This window comes from Pseudoliparis swirei, chromosome 6, assembly GCF_029220125.1.
Source record: "Pseudoliparis swirei isolate HS2019 ecotype Mariana Trench chromosome 6, NWPU_hadal_v1, whole genome shotgun sequence".
Classification (NCBI taxonomy): domain Eukaryota; kingdom Metazoa; phylum Chordata; class Actinopteri; order Perciformes; family Liparidae; genus Pseudoliparis; species Pseudoliparis swirei.
This window is the reverse complement of record NC_079393.1, coordinates 24,727,332-24,748,375: the sequence shown is the minus strand read 5'-3', so window position 1 is coordinate 24,748,375 and position 21,044 is coordinate 24,727,332. Positions and strand designations below refer to the sequence as shown.

Sequence of the window (21,044 nt, the reverse complement as noted above, 5' to 3'; positions counted from 1 at the left end):
TCATTGATTATTTAATATATATTAGTGCTGTGAAAAATAACGCGTTAACTCAGTTAATTCAATTCCAGGTTTAACTAGTTGGTTTTTTTTAACGCATTTAACGCATGCGCAGAATGAGCTTCCAATCCGTCTGTTGTTGGTTGTCTCTAACCAGCAGCATGTCATTCTGTCTCTAGTGTCGCGTTAACACGACTCCGATCTCCGTCTCGCGCGCCGCAGAGCTCGGATGCCGGCGTGTGCGCGCACATCGGGACGAAAAAAAGTCACTTGCAAAATGAGCTTCCAATACACCACTTCAATCTGAACTATGTCCGCTCTCATGCAGACGGTCGTGCTGTTCATCGGTAATGATCCTTCCGCAGGTTCACCTACGGAAACCTTGTTACGACTTTTACTTCCTGTAGATCAGGGGTCTCAACACGTCGATCGCGACCTGCCAGTCGATCGCGGCGTAGTGTTGGTAGATCGCATGACATTAAAAGATTGGCCCGCCCCTGACATGTTCTCTATAGCACGTCTTTGTTCTTTTATTAAACTAAACGTCTGTTGTTGATCGTATCTCCACAGCAGCATGTCATTTCTGTCTCTTCGCGTCGCGTTAACACTTATCGATCTCCGTCTCGCGTGCCACAGAGCTCCGTGCGCGCGCATCGGGACCGAGCAAAAAAAAAGTAACTTGTCAATCTGTCCACCTGTCCGTGTCCGGGCCGGTGAGGTTTCAGCTTTGCAGCGGTGTCCCCGCCGTCCCTTTCATCACGGCCCAGTTCATGAAGAAAACCCACACAGTCAGTTTGCCTCAGCAGCTGCTAGAGGAAGACTAGAGGCCTTTAGATTGTGTCATGGTGGAGTTAATGGTTGACAAACAAGAGAAACATTTTCTGTTTAACCCTCCTGTTACCTTTACATTTACTAACATATTTTACCCTCGGGGTCAATTTGACCCCAGCAATTAAAACCTCCAGAAAATTATTAGAATTAATATTGCTTCCCAAGTTTAAGTGTGAGGTACTTTATGTTTGTTTGTTGACTACCTAAATAGCCCTTTAAATAAATAAAAAAGTTGATATTTCTTATATGTTTGACACAGTGAAAAACAGCCTGGGGTCAAATTGACCCCAAAGAACACCGACATTAAACATTGAATGGGGTCAAATTGACCCGAAAGGTAACAGGAGGGTTAAACATTCTGTTTAAGATGAAGATGTATTAATGTTCCATATGGAAGAAAACTGCTAAATAACTGCTGAGTTGCAGCACCATTGTATAGAAGAATGTATAAATGTATATATCCGTCTTTTGTCATAAATCTCTATGTTCTCACAAAATATACCGAGAATATCGGTAATTTGTGATTAATCATGATTAATCCACAAAAACCTGTGATTAACCCGATTAAAAATTGTAATCGTTTCACAGCCCTAATATATATGTATTATATATATAGCAGTGGAGTTCGATTCTGAAATGTGTTTCATTAACTTCACATTAATCAAAAAAATCGTCGGTGTTGAGTTGCTCACTCACATTATGACATTTTCCATTATAGCTATAACAATCCTCTTTAAGATGCCTGAATATAAAAAAAATGGGTTTTACACTAGGCATTAATTTGAATGACATTTTATTTTTTTCAGCGATTCACATTTAAAATCAGGGCAGCCGCGATGAATCGAGTATTTATTTTAAAACCTCCAATTATTGACTTTTCATTCAGGCAGTGGAGCTCATTGCAAATATAACATGAATGTATCATCGCCTTATAAAGTTTTTTATGTGTACGAAAACAGTTGCTCTTTTACAAATCCAGAAGAAATAAATGACTCATTTACAGTCTCAACTTAGCCTGAGAAAACGCTCCAGTATGTTGTCTTTCTGCCACTTGATGCAAGTGGTTTGGCAGGAAGTGCATAGTGGCCTTATTCTGACCAAAACAGTAAAACAAAAAAAATATGCCAAAAGAAAATGAAAATGTCTGTGGAGTTGAGGGGAACTGCACAGTTTGGTACTAGTTTCATGTGTTTCTTATTTTACTTCTAGTACAGAGGCCGGAAATTCACCCCTTGCGCAGTTTTCTTGAACGTAGAAATTAGCTATGGGCATGGAAAGTCTTTTTGGACCTGACATTTTAACACGGGGAGATGAACGTTCCCGAAATACACAAAGAAAACACGTATACAAACGGACAAACAGATATAGATTGCTTATTTACATGACAACGACTCATTTAATCTCTTGTCATTACAAAAACAATGACGATTCAAAATGCAGATCATACCTATGATCGAGGGATTGCCTCCGCGAACAACGTCAACAGTGTTGGGCGGAACCAACAGTATTTACCAGAGGGGGAACTCGTGGGTGAGCTTGTCGTTCCCTTGTCCTCCATCTTGTATTCATCAGCGTGGTGATGCTGATGACCACACGTTAAACACTGTTGATTCAAGGGAGTGTTTAACACCAATAACTCATGAATCGTAGAAGACAGAACGTCACCAAACCACTTGGCTTCATCACAGAGTGCATCGTCTCGCCTGCAGCTCACGACATCAAAATCTCCCCCGACAGCGAGATTCGATCGCTACTCTTTACTTTTTTCCATTTCCCCTCTCGACTCCCTTTGAGATCTGGACTCTCAACGTGGAGCAAGCCTCTCTGTCGCGTCTCTCTGGAGACTTCCCTTCGCTGTCTTGACTGTTCCTTTCAAGTGGCGTGCCCCCGTCGAGCTGCCGTGGCGCTGTCAGCCCACCGGCATTTGCTGGACTACAGTTCATGATTGGCGGCCACATGCAAAGCAGATGCCCTCGAAGACGCTGAATAAACACTGAGCAAATGTACACGACAATGCAAACGTCGGCCATCGTGGGAGAGAAAAGGTGTCTTACTGACAAACGCTAATCTTGACATAGCCTACTTAAAACAGAGAAATATATATTTTTCCCATTTGTTCCCGACCTGCCATACTGATGGATACCCCCCCCCCCCCACCCCCCCGCCTCTTTCTCTTCAGGTTTCTTATTAAACGTGCTTCCGTTAGCATCTCTCGCCTCGTGCATTATATATATTCCACTTCTCAGCGCCATGTCGGCTGACGTCTCTTGTGTGCACCCTGAGGGGCCTGGACGGCGCTCCCATGATATTCGGGAGCTCCCCAGACAGGAGCGCCAACATATGCAGCTGTGTGACTCTTCATGAGATCAGATTTTCCATCCTCCATGACAAGTGCGCCAGACTGCAATAATAAACAGCACCGAAGTGGAGGGAAGCCCACTTCAAGTTACTGTGCCACAACAAAAAAAAGAAACAGAATTTGTTCATCCTGTTTCATTGTGTTTATTTATTTACACATATACAAAGAAATTGAGTGACACATATTTGTTGGTAATTATGCAGAATTCCTTCCTATATAAAAATATGATTTCTGTAAGAAAAGTACTCCTCAAACATTTTCGTTAAATATGTTGGGAATTGAAAGCATACGTTTTTTTTTTTTTTTAAAGGTAAAGTAAAATAAGGTGAATTCAACTTTAATGATTATCAAAAGGGTGATTCACATTTTAATGTATTTTTGTATAATTCTTCCATTGCACTGTGTTTATTTAACTCTCCTTAGACTTTGAGGTTGGCAATGTGATCGTCAGCCCCTAAAATACTGCTTTTTCAATGAACGCACAGCGCCGTCTTCAAAGAGGAGCTAAAACTTGCCCTTTAACATCCACTGTCGGATTAGCTGCCAACTCAAACTTGGTGAGTAGCGTAATCATTATAGTTCAAGGGGAGATTTTGACTGGCCAACAGTGGAGCATTTCAGAGAGGGCCTTCAATGAATCAAAAACCCATTTGAGGAAAAGTATTACCTCTCATTTTAAATTTAATTATGTTCTGAAAAACCATTGACCGAATAAAGTCCAAATTAACCTTTCCATTTCCACTGCAAATTGGGATCATATACCTTGATGAAATGTGGATAAAAAGCATGAGGGTGATTGGTTGTTGGATGGTCTTGCCTAATGTAGGAGGATGCGAGCAAGAATCACGTCTTCTGGGCTTTTTGAGTCTAATTCATGGAAGTATAAACAGTGAGTGCAACAACAGTTGCTCCCTGCTGTACGGTTTGACGTCAGCAGGCACATTGGTTTTCCATGTTCAGCATGTTAGTTTAGCATGTTAGCATGCTGCCGTTTGCTAATTTCCAACATGATGAGATGCCTTTAGTTTTCCAGATATTAGGTTATAAATCAAAGTATTGATAATGGTGCTAGATGCAAAGGTCTTATAATTGGGGATGTCTATTGGCAAGAATCTGATTTGGCAATATGATATGTATCTTGATACAGGGGCACAATAATGTTAAATGTTCTTATTTTACCATTATTCAACCAGATTAGTCGATTGAGAATCACTTCTCATTTACAATGGCAACCTGGTCACGAGGCAGCAACAGAGGACAAGTTGATAGACTTTAAAACATAATTACAACTAATGCAATGAAACTAAATGAAACCTTATTTTAATCAAACCTGTTATATAACAAAGAAAACAATAGCATGTGCATAAAATCTGAGTTTATGCATTACTTGTGCCCTTATCAGTCGCTGTAACATCCCACATCATATCAATACATTTTGTGCAATCTAAACCAGTCTGCTACGCAATTGACACCATCTTCTCGACGAGAAGCTCGGGTTCGGGGGAACCTGCCTGTCCTGCCGGGACGTGGGTTGCTGGTTACACGATGGACGCGTGGGGGAAGTGGCGTGTCTTGTGCCTAGCAGCCCTTTCCGTGGAGGACGTAGAAGACATCTACCTATTCGGAACTTTGATTACAGGATTTCTGCTGTTTGGATTTGGCGCTGCCCTGGCTTATCGGAAAATTAAGGAAACGGTGACAGCCGTTAAAAGCCCCCTAAGGCTGCCCGACATGATTGACGCGTTGGGCAGAGTTGTTGGCACTCAGACTTTGGCATTAAACCGTCAGAATGACAACATCGTGGAGAAGCTGACGGCTCTGCAAATGAAATTGGATCGATTTGAAATCCTATTGGCAAACGGGAGGAAATTGGAGGAATAGTGGGTGCGCAAAATTGAATTGCAGCTACTGGAAGACCAAACAATCCCAATCTTATCTGCTTTCGGCTCCCTCTACCAGGACGGGCCTTGGCCAAGGCCGTGACTGGAACAACAACTCCCCCGAAGATCACTGAAGCGAGACTCTCTCTCATTCCCTTCCCCCTATCCACAGACACCTGTGGTTGTTTTCTCCCAGGACCTTTCAAGGCTATCTCCATGGCAACGACCATCTTGCGGACTGTGAACTCTGTCTGTTGTGGCCTGGGGGAGGACGACATACCAGACCACGCACACACGAACTTTCAATATACTGATTTGCATTCACTACCCCTCCCCATCCCACGCCTTCGCCTGCTTCTTACCCCAGTGTGACCGGACCTGGCTGTGGCTGGCGCTGTGGCTGGCGCGGACCGGCTGGCTGCTTGTCGGTGCTGGTTACCTTCTGCCCCCAATGGATGGGCTTAGATCACCCAGTTGTTGGATTACCTCCCCTCCCCCCTTCCTACTCGTTGCAAGTCATGTCTAAAATGTATGTGCTTATGTGCTAAGGTGTTTTTTTCCTGCTCCCACACTGTACCCCTCTCGGGGCATAGTCGGGGGGTTGGTGTTTTTTTCTCGCCTTCTTCCCTCATGTTATGCTGTAATCTTTCATCCACCCTTTCTTGCAATTTCGATGCTTTTGTACCTGTACTCTGGCAAACGACAAATAAATTCAATCAATCAATCAATCAATCAATCAATCTTTGCATGGAAAACATTTATTTAAAGTTTTATTATAGTTTTTGAGAATATATAGAGTTTCACAAAACATAATATCGTGATAGTTAGATACATTTTTGCTTATTCGCCTAAGATATTCACAAATGGTGGATGCTGCATAGAAGGTCCACGTCTGACGGTCAAGTTTCACCACTGCTCGACGCTACACATAAGAGCAAAAGTTGGACTGGGCAATATGGAGGAAATCAAATATCACAATATGTTTGACCAAATACCTTGAAATCAAAAAATGTATAATAATCTTGGGTTTTACCAGTGGTGATTTCACAAAGTATTGAGACAATTTAATGAATAATCATCAGAAATGATTTCATAATGGTGGAGGCAAGTGATAGAACATCTGCTACGTTAAACACAGCCTCTTTGAAACCAGGAGAAGACAACACTTTCTCCAATATTACAATATAAAAAAATCAAACATGATATCTGGTCTCGTATCATGGTATCGATATCGCTATATTAACCAGCCCTTAGGGTCATGAGCAATCTTCCTCTGGGAGCATGACTCTCCACACAACTCTTTGGTAAATCAGGTCAGGTACTGCAGCGTCACATTGATAAACTTGCTGCCCCACAAAAACAATAAGCGATACAGAGAGAATGGATTCATCTGGGCTCGAGTTGACTTTGGTATTCATTATTCGTGGGCTTTCACAGTTGACATCAAACAGCTGCCCGGGCGGCTGGATTTCCCGACAGCCGAGCCCACTTGAAATAATCTCGTCGCTGTGATCAATACAGAAAGGCTTCTCTCTCTCTCTCTCTCTCTCTCTAGGTACAACCATTTAGATGGCGTTCGTCAAGCCGCTTTCCCGGAGTCTCGCTGTCAAACTTTTTTGCTGAATACTGAGTGGAAGATTGGCCTTGGAAGGTCGGCGCGAGGTGAAGATGTGATGGAACAGACGGCCCCAGGAGGGCATTGACGGAGCGAGAGGAGGAACGTTAAGGGGTAGGCTTGATAACGAGACCAGGAGAGGAGTAATCAACAGGACAGCAGCACTTAAGATTGGGAAAAACACTCTCACCCTGTTTCTGCTCACACACACTCACTTTTCTCTCGTCAGGAATTACGTGTGTATAATTAGCTCACACGGTGACCCGCCAACATAGTTCTGCTTAACAGCATTGATGAGAAATTAACTGTTGAAACACAACATCTGTTCTGTCACACATTAGGACAGTCGTTTAGAAAAAATTATAAAAATAACATACGGATTCACTAATCATTAACACTCACATTTCTACCAGCAAAGAGCAACATCGGTAAAAATAGATTTTGGTCAAATGAGCAGGCTGCTCATTTTTAGTCGGCGGTGACAATGCTTCCAGTTGAACTTACAAATTAAAGAGGCCAAATTGTAAATTTTGAAAATCATGTATGAAAACAAAGGTGTGAAAAATGTAATTAGCTTCACCTATTATTTCTGTTTCTGATTCATAATCAGCATATCATATCATCTCAATTCCAGGGTGTAGATGCATGTTGTGAACTCTAATTAGGCTGTCAAAAATTGGTCAGCCTTCTCAGATAACCAATTACAGATCTAGATTCAATCTTTGAGTTATTAATAAATAGTAGTTTATTGTGCATGTTGAAAGCTTTAACTTTATTTGAACCAATAAAGATGTCATCGAAGAGCAGATTTAAAACTAGATTTGTATGCAAAACACTTCTGACTGCTAAAAAATGATCTAGTCATGGGTTGAACTCTTTAAAAAGTCTCTTAAAAAGTTGTATACCGCCTCCCTTTTTGCCCAAGGTGAGTGGTGATGTTAAAAGCTCAATAAAACTTGGACAATGGACTGGGATGAGGAAAAGCTGGCTGCCTTTAACGAGACACATCCCTGTGTATTGTCATTTCTGAAACAATAAGTTAGTAGAACATACATGACCGCTTTATAATGTGTTTTAAATAACAATACGTGGAACAACTCCTGTTGGTCCATCGAGCCAAAAAACAATGAACTCACAACAACATCAGCATAACTTTTAATTTTTTTTAAAAAATACAGCAAGGCTCAAAATATGGCAGAAAAGTGTAAAAAAAGAAATTTCTTAACACAACGAGTACTGGTTCCCTTCCGCCTCCGGCTACACGTTGTTCAGGCGGCTCTGCGGGATGAATGACAAGAGCCGGGGCGAAACAAACTGGACCAACTGTGGAGGAGGAGGGCAAGCCTGACGACACGTCCTGCCTCGGGGAGAAAAGTAGCTCGTTGTTTTCTTGAAGTAGTTCTTAGTTCCGGTGCCAGTAAGCGAACTGAGACGAGCGAGAGCGAGAGATAGCGCATCATGGAGGGAGCTGTTTTTTTTATACAAAAGCTGCCGACATGCTCCGCTTGCCAGAGAAGGGATGAGTGCATCGGAGCAGTTGACTCCTTTCAGGTGCTCAGCTCGCACATCGCTTAGCGGAGGGCGAACATGCCGAGGTCCAAAGTGAAGTTTGGCAGCGTGTGATCACACAAAAAAGCGGCGTTCAATGCGGCTGTTGTATTCATGTGCTGTTGTTTTGCAGATTCCTAGATAGGATTACGGATTATTCAAACGCTGACCGTACTCGTCCCGGTACTCGTTTATGCACTTTTATTTGTGAAACTTGTATTCTGCCGTCTTTGCCAGGACCCCCTTGGAAAATACATTTTAAATCTCAATGGGGCCATTCTGGATGAATAAAAGTTCAATAAAAATAATACGAAATGAAGTATTTACTTTACTGTCTGACTCTTTGGTCTAGAAAATGAATGATGAAATAATATACAGTATATATATATATATATTCTACAAGCCCAAATTCCCAAACTCAATTTACATAGATTAAACTGACTGCATATAGGACTAACAATACAAATATAAATATGACAACCATCTCTTTTTTTTCTACTCTTTTCCGTCACTACTTTCACATGTTTTGTTTCAGAATGTCTCTTGTTCCACTTGTCTTTCACTCATACCTCACTTTAGGGCAGCCAGAATTGGAAAACGTATTAGCCCGTTAGCAAAGAAGAGTTAGCTGCATCACCCTGTTTACAGCATGTATGCTAAGGTAAGCTAACTGGTTGCTGGCTGTAAATCTTACAGAGAGTGGTGGCAATCTTCTTAAGATAATACATTTATTTCATAATATATCACTATTTCTTAGTCTGAGTAAATACGTTTTTTTTTAAAGTCTAAATTTCTCGTTAATCAGGTTATAGAATTAGCTAATCTTTTTAAGTACGACAGCCGTTCCCAACAGCTTAGTCATCCCTCTTCCTAAAAAATAAATAATTGCATTGATGTTGATTGAGCAGATGTTGAAGTTGTATTAAAAAAAAACAATCCTGGAGGCGTGCAGCGAAGATTTATTTAAAGGAGACATGAGATTTCTTCACCGGGGAGAGTTGGATCGCTCCCAACTGTAAGGAGTTGTATTTGAAGCTTCTTGGAACGAGCTGAGAGACGATGTGTTTGAGGTCCTAGACTGGCAACATTATCGCTTACAACAAAGTAGTGTAGATAGGAACCGACTGGGGAAGAATTGAACGATCCCGTGCTGCGGTCCAGCGATACCTTCCTGGATGATGAGGGAACGAAGTGAAAATGCGAACGTTTTTGGCGTGAAGATTCACAGCTGAAGATTATATAATTTTTTTCATTTCCTCTTTTGGCTCGACACTCCCGGGTGGATTATGAGACGATGGGCCCCTGAGCACAGTTCTGCAAAAAGAGCCACCAGTATTCCTACAGGCAAATTCACAAAGAATGGATAGCGGCTGCTGATCTTTTGAAACTGCGTCTTCCCCGTCTCAAGGTCCGTGTCACGTGATATGTGGCGCTAACGATATTATTAACTGACTATCAACTATCCGTGGGGAAAAGTATGAATGCTGAGGCATCCCAAAATAAACTTTGAGTGGACAGCCTTTATGAATGCGCTTCAGTTACCACCAACTCTCCAAAGATGCTAATAATTTCACTTTAACTGCATGTGGCTATTAGTGCTGATCTTTGGAAATTCAACCATTTTTTGCAGTGAGGCTCATCTGCATGGAAATGTATGCATTTTACCTCATTCAAATATCAGAACCAAAGACAATGTGTGCTTGCCAGCGCAGTCAGAAGTGCATTTCACCCTGTGTGGGTACTTTGAGAGTTACACTTTTGTCTTATTTGAGCAGGTTTCGCACAAAATATATTTATGTCTCTGATGCTGCGTTCCCACCAATAATGTTGCAAATTTTTCACGTGAGTAGATCCCATGCAAAGTCAAAGCACAAACGTGAATGGTTGCGACTGATGAACATTTTCGCCCGACGCTGATAGGCGAAAGCCAATAAGCGTTGAGATGGTCTGCCGTTGTTGAATCTAACTGGCTGCTGCTACTCTAATGGCGCTGGAAGCAGCGGTTATTAAGACAGTCAGTTAAATTCACCGAGCGGTGTGAGCCTTCGGGTGATGTTATGAACCCAGACACGAGGGAGTTAAATGTTATGACGTTTGTGGGATGCAGTGGCGTGCCGTGGGCCTGGGGCCTGGGCCTTCAGTGAGGTCCTACACAGTCCCACCCGAATTAATCCACCTCTTATTACTATCATTATGATGCCATGGCTCTAGACACTATACAGTTAGACAGAGACGCAGTATAACCAGGCGTTACGTCACCTTGAAATTGACATTTTTATTCAGAGAATTGCAGGGGAAGAGTACAATACAGTTCAACTAATAGGCAAGAACATAGTCGAGTGCAACAGAGTTATATTAATATTCTTCTTCTATCCATTTCTGGTCCACAAACTTTGAGCTTTAAGTCCAACCTTTTTTTACAGCGTGTTCACTAAACAGCGCATTGTCACCAGAGCAGTTTCACCGTGATGATGAAGATGAAAGTTCCTGTTTACCTAAACACATGACACAATTAATGAGTCTTTTCAATATTTCCCTATTTTTCTTCACCTTTTCATTGTGCAGATCGGTTGCCCTGCGCGCTTGTTCGTTGATCTGTAGATCCGCTAGGGTGTCCCCAAAAGTTTTCAAAGCACCGTTGCTTGTAAGTGCCGAGCCGTACTTTGGTGTCTCGTTGCTGCCTCGGTTAGACAACTCAAGTTTGCAAAGCCAGTGTGGATCCAAACACCAAATCGATCACTTGCAAATAATAGGCATTCCCAGCAGTCAAAGATCTAACATAAAGACCAGCCCTCCAAATCTCAACCTGGGGCTGGAAGCAGTGCAACCAAGAGGAACGCTATGAAATAAAGAGTATAACTCTTATTCTGGGGAATAATTGAATACATATTTGTGGGAACATTTATTGAAAAAAAAAATTATATTCTGATGATGTTGAGGCCAGCAGAGAAGGCCTTGCTGGCCCTGACGGCCCGCCACTGGTGGGATGTCCATAACAAGTATAAAGCAAAAATAGTGGTAATTTATTCCGTGATGGATGGCGGAAATGATAACTGTTTCCACGGAGTAAAGCCACGGAGATAAGCCTCTAAGGCGCAAATGACGCGAATAAACCACCAATTGTCAGGCTAGTAAACTCATGGGAGTAAAGCCTTGCAGGTAAAGCTTTTGGTGTGAACGCAGCATTGGGGTTATTTTTCCAATAACCGTAGTCTGTGTGAGTCTCTTTGTAGCTATTTTGCATCTCTGTGTGACTATCTGTAGTTATGTAATGTTTCTCTGTGGTTGTTTTGAGTCTAATGTTTTGTTGGTACTCGTCTCTTTGATTTACATTTTCTAAACATTCTGGGCCCCTGGGGCCTGTGGCCGTTAAGCCTGTTGGCGGTTGCTAATGTTGTCCACTAAAGTTAGGTTTTATAGCGCATACCTACTGCAAAGTATCTCCTCCCTGACTGATGTACATTTGCTTCTGAAGACGGTGCCAGCAGCACCATGGGGGAAAAAAACAGGAAAGCGGCGTCAACAAAGACAAAGTGACAAGCGAGTTACAACAGCAGCGCGAGGGGCAGTTGAGGAAGGAGACGGAGCGAGACGGAACGCCTTACACGTTAGATGAGGTAACGCCGAAGCTCTATCTCACTGCTGACAGACAAAAGTGACAGTAATACGAGATGAATTTGCATAGCAGATGTTCCCCACGCAGGACTAGATTTATTAGATGAGCAAACACTCGGGTGGCAACGTGCCATCTGTCTCGTGGCAGCGGCAGATAAATGAAACGTAGCAGCTGTGAGTACACTGTAGAGGTAAGGGCAAGTCATAGCGTCTCGCTCAGAGGAGGAAGGGATGTGTGTCGAAGAGGTCATTCCCCTCGGGACGAGGAATGAGGAGAAGGAAACGAGAGAGAGAGCGAGGCAAGAGTTATGAAAAAGTTACTCACGGTTACATATTCCCATAACTCACTGTATGAGCCTGCGTATATGATTTGTTTATGCTCCTGCTCTTGGCATGAGTTACACTTTACATCATGTATTAACTGTATGCGCTATTTATTATCAGACAATATTACATTTGTAGAAGGATAAGTCATATTATTATTATTTTTCTGAAGACTCCTTCATCCCAGTTCTCTTTGGTTTTCAACCTCATGTTTTTTTCTCCCAATTTCACAACAGCCCTTTAAGAAACAACGTTAAATATTAATAAGTTCATTATGACGCAAGACTCAAAGTGTTGTAGTCCAGGGGCTAAACACAGAGTTCGCCCACATTCTGCTGTGATCAATCAAACTCTTTTCTCCACAGAGCAGCTGAGGTGATACGATAAACAGAAATAAGCAACTCGGGATGCTACTGTACATGTAATGTGCAGATACGGTTTAATCATGGATTGTTGGGAAGGTTTTTGTGATTCAGAGCACAAATCAGGGCAAAATATAAAGGTCCATCCATTTTGTAATTTTGTGAACATTCTGAGTTGTGTGTTTAAATCAATGTTGGCAACATCGGTTGGAGGTGTGCATTTTGGTGTTGGTTTACACCAATATTATCTAAAGCACAAATTAGAGATGTTCAAAGACAGTTTTTGTTCCTTCCCGATACCGATTCCGATACCTGAACTTGCATATCGGCCGAGACCGAGCACTGGCCCAATACCAATTTGTTTAAAACTGAACATAGGCTACTTTTATTTTTAATAGCTGTATACAATTAGCCTTGTAGGGATGAGATATGACTGCGGTAAGGCCTTTCTCAGGTTAAACTCTTTGTAAAACTAAAGTCAACTAAAGCCTTGAACACTATACATGTCACTGTCTAACAGTATTTTCCAATTTTTTAATACTGCCATATTGCTAACATCGTGCTCGCTCTGGCTAATGTTACGCTGTCCGCTCGTAGATTGGGTCGCGAGTGGCACAAAATGTTGTTGCTGTGGAGCGTAAATGAGCTGATGCCGATATTGGGATCAGTATTAGAACAACTCTAGCGTATCTGTACGTATGGTCTGATATAAAAAGGTATACAGTATATTACCTTCATACCGATATTGGGATCATTATTGGAACAACTCTGGCGACTCTCTAACTCTACACAGAAGCTGATGGGTCTTTAATAGCCGTTAAGTCCCAAGATTGCTTAACACTAAAATAGCTTACAAAATCGAGAAAGCTAAATGAAGGGAGGACGTTTTTAAATTTTTCAAATCGTATCAGTGCCCTCTGTTGGATAACCATGTAATGATAATACAATTACTAATTTGCCTTAAACATTCCTTTTAAATTCTCTGGTGCAATTTATGATTTATTATTGTCAGACTATACACTAAATACCATTAAATCTACAAAAGCTGATATATTAACCTGGCTGGTTTCGCCGAATAATCTCCTTTAAACCCTAAATCATTAGCTTACTGTCATTACTATTCTTAGCACACCCACCCAGCACTGGTTCCAACCCACCATCACGTTTCACAGGGAAACACTTAAACTTATTCCCCAGAGTTGTTGCTGCCATTTTACAGCCACAATAAACTAAGGTCACACACCCACAATCACACCCACAACCACACACACACAAACACACTTGTAGAGCCAGTGTTATTAATATGTTGTCAAGAACCAAGGACAATTATCTGTAAAAGTTAACAACGACAGTGTAGTTTTCACTGAGCATCGCAGTCCAGATTTTGCAAAAAAAATTCAAATTAAAACGAGTGAAATTGTAGATGCTCCTGTTTTGGAACTATATAACTAGAATAGATGACTTTCCATTAGTGCTATCCATTTTCAACAGCACACCATGTGCTTTTTGGATTGATTTCCTTTCTTTTAGGCAGCCACTGAATTCCTTTCATTTCGTCACAGCATGGAAATCAACTGAGAGACTTGAGACTTTCTCGAGGGAAGTCATTTATCACAGTTAACCCCTTTTTTCTTCTTCTTTTTGTAGAAACACCTTTAGCAGGGAACAGTGACTCCTTTGGGCTATGTCTTTGTTGTTGAGGTTATCGATAGCAGAGTCTTTAGAGTCGACCTCTGGATGTTTAATGCCAAAAGGAAAACACATTCACTTGATAATTTTGCTCATTATTATTCTTTTTGGTTTTTCACCAATACAGCTAATTAATGTAAATTGACATCTTGGATTTCGAAGTTTGCAGATCTTCCATGATTCCTGATTTTGTAAATTATGCCCACCAACAACGTCACCATAATTTCAAAAGTCTAATCTTATATGAAAGATATAGCATAATTAGACAAAGATGAAACTCACTTCAGTATAACGCAGCCAGACCCAGTGGGCGGCGCCGTCCAGAAGACCTGTATCCTTGTGCGTCTGCGAGGGGTACTCTCCGTCACTGCAGGGGCACAGTTGGTCATGAACTGTGTGTCCTCCGCATCAATGTTCTAGAAATGTAAGAAGGAAGGGATTAGTATAAACATATTCAAAAGCAATGTGATACCCTGAAAATGAGTTGTCAGACCACTCTTAGCAGTGGATTCCAAGCTACAGGATGCAACTAGCCTTGCGATGTATGCCCAAAAGAGCTGTCATCGTCTTGTGGTCTGTTTTGTGAATTGCCTGAGACGAGGTTATTTCTGGTGGTAAGAGATAATCCTCTTTGTCACACATAAACTAAACCTTCCAATACCTCACCAGACCATTGGTCAGATGCAATGGGCTTCACATTTTGAAATGGGACCAACTATCCAATTTGATTTATTTTCAATCGCTATGTAATTGCATCTTGTTCAAAAGTTTGAACGCCATCTAAACACTCCTAGAAGTTGGATGTATAGTGAGGTACAGATCTGGGCAGGTACGACAAATATCCACAAATGATTGCCATGACATTTTGTACAGACAATGATGATCTCCAGATAATGAATCCTACTGATTTCGGTGACATATTTGTCTCCTTTGGTGATGCCAGACCTTTCATCTAGCACCATCATCATATCACAGATTCAACAATAAAACTATTACTTTGGTTTATCTTTTAGTCTTTACGATGAGCATTGCAGCCTCTCAGTAATGCATGAAGGACTGAAGCCTTGTTTAGTCCTAAACCCTTAACAAAAACCTTTTAACTTTCGTCCAACCTGGAGAGGGATCCTCCTCTGTTGCTCTCCTGAACGTTTCTTCCGTTTTTTCCTGTGAAAGTTTTAAAAAATATTTCTTGGGAGTTTTTCCTGATCCGATGTGAGGTCCTGGGACAGGGATGTCAAATGTGTACAGATTGTAAAGCTCTCTGATGCAAATTTATAGTTTGTGATATTGGGCTACACAAAATAAACTGAATTAAATTGAATTGGCTTTGGGGGGGAAAGTGCACAGTAGGGCTTATCGCTATTAATACTACAACACCTTTGAAAATGTATATTCATACCACCTTTGCCAATCCATGTTTTATTTTAAATGAGTGACCATTGGAATACATATATTCCTGTAAGTTTATCAAAAGAAATACAGGAAATATTGGGACCAGCTTGTGTTCCCACCATTGGCCCCATGAGGAAACAGGGCTCCAGCTAAATGAAAGCATAAAAGAAGCAACATGGCTTTGTTGAGACAAGTACAACTAAAAACTGCTCACTAGTGCTTATTTAGCAGGGGCTAAGTTTTACGATGTTATCAGGGGAGAACTTATTCACTTTGTTTCCTCGTAAATATGTCGTTGGTGCACCGAGTGAGTGAAACGAAATATTTAATGTACTGAGCTAAGGGGAAGCAAAGATGAGTTCACTGTACGTGTCCAGTTTAAATGGTGTCAGTTTGGGGGCGCGAGTCATTAAAAACAAACTCTTAACCCTTGTGTTGCCTTAGGGTCATTTTGACCCGAATCAATATTACACCCTCCCCCTGCCTTTGGGTCATTTTGACCCGATTCAATGTTTCACCCTCCTGTTACCTTTATATTTACTAACATATTTTACCCTTTGGGTTCAATTTGACGCCAGCAATTAAAACCTCCAGAAAATTATTAGAATTAATATTGTTTTCCAAGTTTAAGTGTGAGGCACTTTATGTTTGTTTGTTGACTACCGAAAGAACACCGACATTAAACATTGAATGGGGTCAAATTAATCCTAAGGCGGGGGGAGGGTGTAATATTGATTCCGGTCAAAATGACCCTAAGGCAACACAAGGGTTAAGTCAACAGAAATCTTATTTGTTAACTGACGTCAACACTATAGTTTCAAATGACTATACTTTTTTAATTATTAAACTGTTTATAGATATTAAGACAACATCCATAGACATCATGGACACAGGGGCCCCCTTGCCTTCACCTAAATATAATTAGAAGAGACGTGAACCAACCAGGAAGAGACTCAAAATTACCACAAAGAAACCTAAAACCACGACAAAATGACCAAAGTTAAAGAGACAAAAACAACTATGAAGAGATGTAAATCAGCTGCAAATAAAACAAAGAGACCACAGTTGGACTTGTAAGGACTATTAAAAGGAAGAAAAAAAACAGCAAAGAACTACAAAGAGACTCAAATGACCACACAATAACTACAAAGAGACTCAAATGACCACAAAGAAACAGCAAAGAACTACAAAGAGACTCAAATGACCACACAACAACTACAAAGAGACTCAGATGACCACAAAGAAACAGCAAAGAACTACAAAGAGACTCAGATGACCACAAGGAAACAGCAAACAACTACGAAGAGACGCAAAACGACAACAAAAAGACATTAAATAAACAACAAAACAATTACAAGGTGGCACAAACAAACAACAAAAAGCGATTCAACATCTATTAAGTATGTTTATCTGGCTCCTATGTATGATACATAGTGGGCCATTTTGCATATCTTTTGCCCAGGAGCCTATTGTCTCATAGTTCGCCCATGGTAGCATTAATAAAACCAAGGTTTCATTCTGCTTGATGACCATAACAATTATTTTATTCATTGAATGACACAAGTCACGCCAGCTCGATCCAAACGCAAAGTTATGTGAAGGAGGATGATTCTCAAAGTCCCTGAGCGAGGCTCTGCATAATTACAGTCTTGCGAATTCAAGACATGTCCAGCCCAGTCCCTCGGGTACTCGGACCTTGTCAGAGTTTTTAAAGACTAAACACACAGAGACAGATACGCGACATGCACATATGGCCTGTGACCTTGTAGCCAGTGTTCCCCAGCTGCCTCAGCTCAACAATAACAATGACCTAAGACCCCGTCCCACACTCCTGATAGGACATTAAGAGGGAGACAAAAGTCACCATCAGCTCTTTATGTCCTTCTTTCACAAACTAACCTTTCTATTCCACAAACACAGATCCACAGACGTAAACAGATGCACACTTGTAGACCATGCAGAAAAAACACATGGATATAGAGCACAAAATGGTAAAAAATAAAGCAAATGGAGGGCCGAGGACTAAGGAATAGATGGACAAGGTTTTGTGATTAAGGAAAGTGGAGATTGATAATACTTTAAAACAGAAACGGTCCAAGCATAATACTTAAAGAGCAGCTGTCTAGCTTGATTTGGGTAATGACGCCATCGACTCAAACGTACATAATTAACATCCAGAGAGATAGAACGAGTGACAGCATGCATGAAGAGGACGATTGTTCATCCCCGTGCTCAATCAGACTGTAAATTGTCTACTGGACAGCACAGCAGTTTGTTTAATATAATAATACAATTTGTTACAGTCAAGTCCTAAATCAAGACCACCATCACTGATTTTAGGGTACACTGAGCATCTCCTCTTCTCTCTCTCCTTATGGATGAATTTACATCTCTCCTTCGCACATGACTGTGACTTCACGTCTCATAGGGTCCATTGGACCTGGCTGTATCTGATGCCTCCTGTCTGGTGGGCCGGCCTCCTGACATGACCCTGCTGGTCTTCTTCTGTTTCATGTTTCTATGCTTCATTTTGTACACCTGAAATCTATTCTTCTGTCCATCCTGGAGAGGGATCCTCCTCTGTTGCTCTGCTGAAGGTTTCTTTCCTTTTTCCCTGTGAACGGGTTTTTTCTATTTTTTGGGAGTTTTTCCTGATCCGATGTGAGGTTCTGGGACAGGGATGTCGTATGTGTACTGATTGTAAAGCCCTTTGAGGCAAATTTGTAACTTGTGATATTGGGCTATACAAAATAAACTGAATTGAATATTACATTCCCAAGTAACGTTACAAATTAAGACAGACAGGAAGATTCTGTCTAAGACATCTAAAAGCTAAAAGGGAAGGCAGTCAAATCCTGAGTCAACAGTCATTCAAACAAAATCACAATTTTTGTTAGGTTATGTCCCTATTGAAGTCCAAACCACTGGGTTCCTTGTCAGAAGATTAACATCCAAACTCAAGACAGGTGAGTCCCACGTCAAGACTGTAAAGTCCAAATTCAAGATAGATGGGTCCCACATTAAGTCAGTCCCAAAAAATGGAGACAGGCAAGTCGACATTCAAAACCGTCCAGGTCCAGCAGCCGACTCAATCAAATCCCAAGTCAAAACAGCCAAGGCCCATCTCTAGTCTGGGACAGGGACGTCTATGTGTACAGATTGTAAAGCCCTCTGAGGCAACATTTGTAATTTGGCATATTGGGCTATACAAAATGAACTGAATTAAATAGTCCTTAACACTGGGTTCAAAGTCAAAACTGTCAAGTCAGATTTCAGGAGAGACAAGTCCAAAGATGGGACAATGAAATAACGAGTCATTTAGAATGTAATTCAGCTAACACCCAAAGCAAGATAGACAAGCAGATATTAAACACGGCCAAGTCCTGAGTCAACAAGTCTGGACAGGTCCAAAAGAATAGTCATAGAAAGCTGAATCATTGGTTTTAAAGTCACGCCAGCCAAGTCCATTCTGAAGACATGTCAAGACCCACAGCAAGACAGTCGAGGCGAGGTTCGAGACAAGCAAGTCCCGAGTATCCCGAGTCAAAAGAGTCAAGTTTCAAGTCAAGACCGAGATGTAAATTCTCTTGCTGGAGGCTTTAGATTCTGAGTTTTGGACGCTTTCTCTTTTTTTTCTCATTCCAATTTGCCATCTATTCAAACCTCCTGCTTAAAATCTGTAGATTTTCCTGCTCTCTCATTGAGTATGCCATCTATAAAGACTCCTCCATTTTGGGCTAACGGGAAGATCAAGTCTTTAAGGTCGCCTAAAGACTGGAGTCAGTGGTGTTAAAGTCAAAATTGCATTGACGGTCTTTTATGTAAATTGTGTTAAGTTGAGTACAAACATTATACAGAGGTCTTGCTGTCGAGACTTTCAATCAAACGAAGGAGCCAGAAACTGCTTCTAGACCTATTGTTTGATTACTGGTGACAGAGAATATATGAGTGATGGCAGGACAGACAGAGAGAGAGGCGGACAAAGAGAGGACAAGAGGTAGTGTGGGAAGAAGACTGGCAAAGGAGCGTTTGTTTTCACTGCAGAGGAGGATGGCATGTCTGTGTGTGTCCACGGTCTCTCTCTCTTTCTCTCTCTCTCTCTCACTCACTGTTGAGATGGTAAACACAGATGCTTTAGAGTGCCTGCACAAGCAAACGCAGAGCCCTGTTCAAACAACACACACACACACATCTCACACACACAAAGAGACATAGAGCGGGAGACAGACAATGCAAGCCAGAGAACCCTGGAGAAAACTGGCAATAAGTGTGATGTAAGGGTGTGTGTTTGTCAGTGTGTGTGTGTGTGTTAATGTGTGCGCACACATTGCAGGTCTGTAATTAAATGCACAGTAGCTACAAAAGGAGTGAATACAGTTAAAACCTTCGGGACCGCGGTGCGGAGATGAAACTTTTCGGAGGATGAAAAACAACAACACAGGCAGGGCGGACTTAGATTGAAATGTCACGTTGACACACTTGAAGATGAGCTTATTTTAGAAAAGTAACAGAGTTCTCTTGCACGATGAAGACCTTGAAGGCACCCGACGTTCCGCCTCGAGCCTTTCCATCAATCAAAGCCACACGATTACTGCAGGACGCCGCTGAGATCTCAGGGCCGTCACAAATATTGCATATTAAATGTTGTGTCTGAGCCACCCAACCATGGCAGCGGTGTCACATATCCAAACATCTCCTCTGCGAAAGAACTGACTGTGCATGTGTGTGTGGGGGTGTGAGGGTTTATTTCCTTCGCAAATGGGAACAATTCTGTGGCTTTTGCCGTTCAATTACACAAAACAACATTGCAGGAGAGGGAGCGCATTGTTCATTGTGTCTGTTTAATATAAAAATTGCCCCAAAGCTCTTTTTAAAATCAACTCTGTTTTTTACAGCTACATACACATTTTAGTGCCATGATGCTTTGTAGGTCAATTTACGAGCATTTTCAAGAGGTTTTCATGAGCTGTAATGCTGTCTTCTCAAACTAAAGAGCGTCAGTGTTCACACAGATGAGACACGTTAATGGACTCTCACTATGTTACTAAAATGAGTTCTGTCCCGCCTTTCTTTCAGTCTGCCATGTCCTTTTCTCATCTCCCTTTCCTTGTGTGAAAGCTCTGACATTATCGGGGCTTTGGCTTGAACAGCTCTGACAAAAACAAGACTAGTCTGTCACCATGACTAAAGAGCACCCTTGGTGAGCAGAATAAACGGCATGCAAGGGGAAAAGACTTTCTATGAAAATTGGGCTGGCCTTTTAAAAATGACATGTTTTGCCAAATCAGAAAGAAAGGGCTAATGATTTCATGGGAAAGAAAAGGTCTGTCGTATTCTTTTATTCATTCGTAAACCTTAACAAAAGCGCGGGGTCGTTCTGGACAAGGAAACGCCATTGTGTATGTGCATGTGTGTGCATGTGCATATGAATG

The 21,044-nt window shown here is 41.5% G+C and overlaps 1 protein-coding gene across 1 annotated transcript in view; it reads right to left on the bottom strand.

Moving 5' to 3' along the window:
- Positions 1–21,044, bottom strand: part of LOC130194988 (spondin-1-like) — a 98,205-nt gene that overhangs the window by 66,479 nt on the left and 10,682 nt on the right. The window contains exon 3 of the mRNA XM_056416214.1: positions 14,503–14,636. Within this exon, the coding sequence (XP_056272189.1) occupies positions 14,503–14,636 (134 nt within the window). The remainder of the gene's footprint in view (positions 1–14,502; positions 14,637–21,044) is intronic.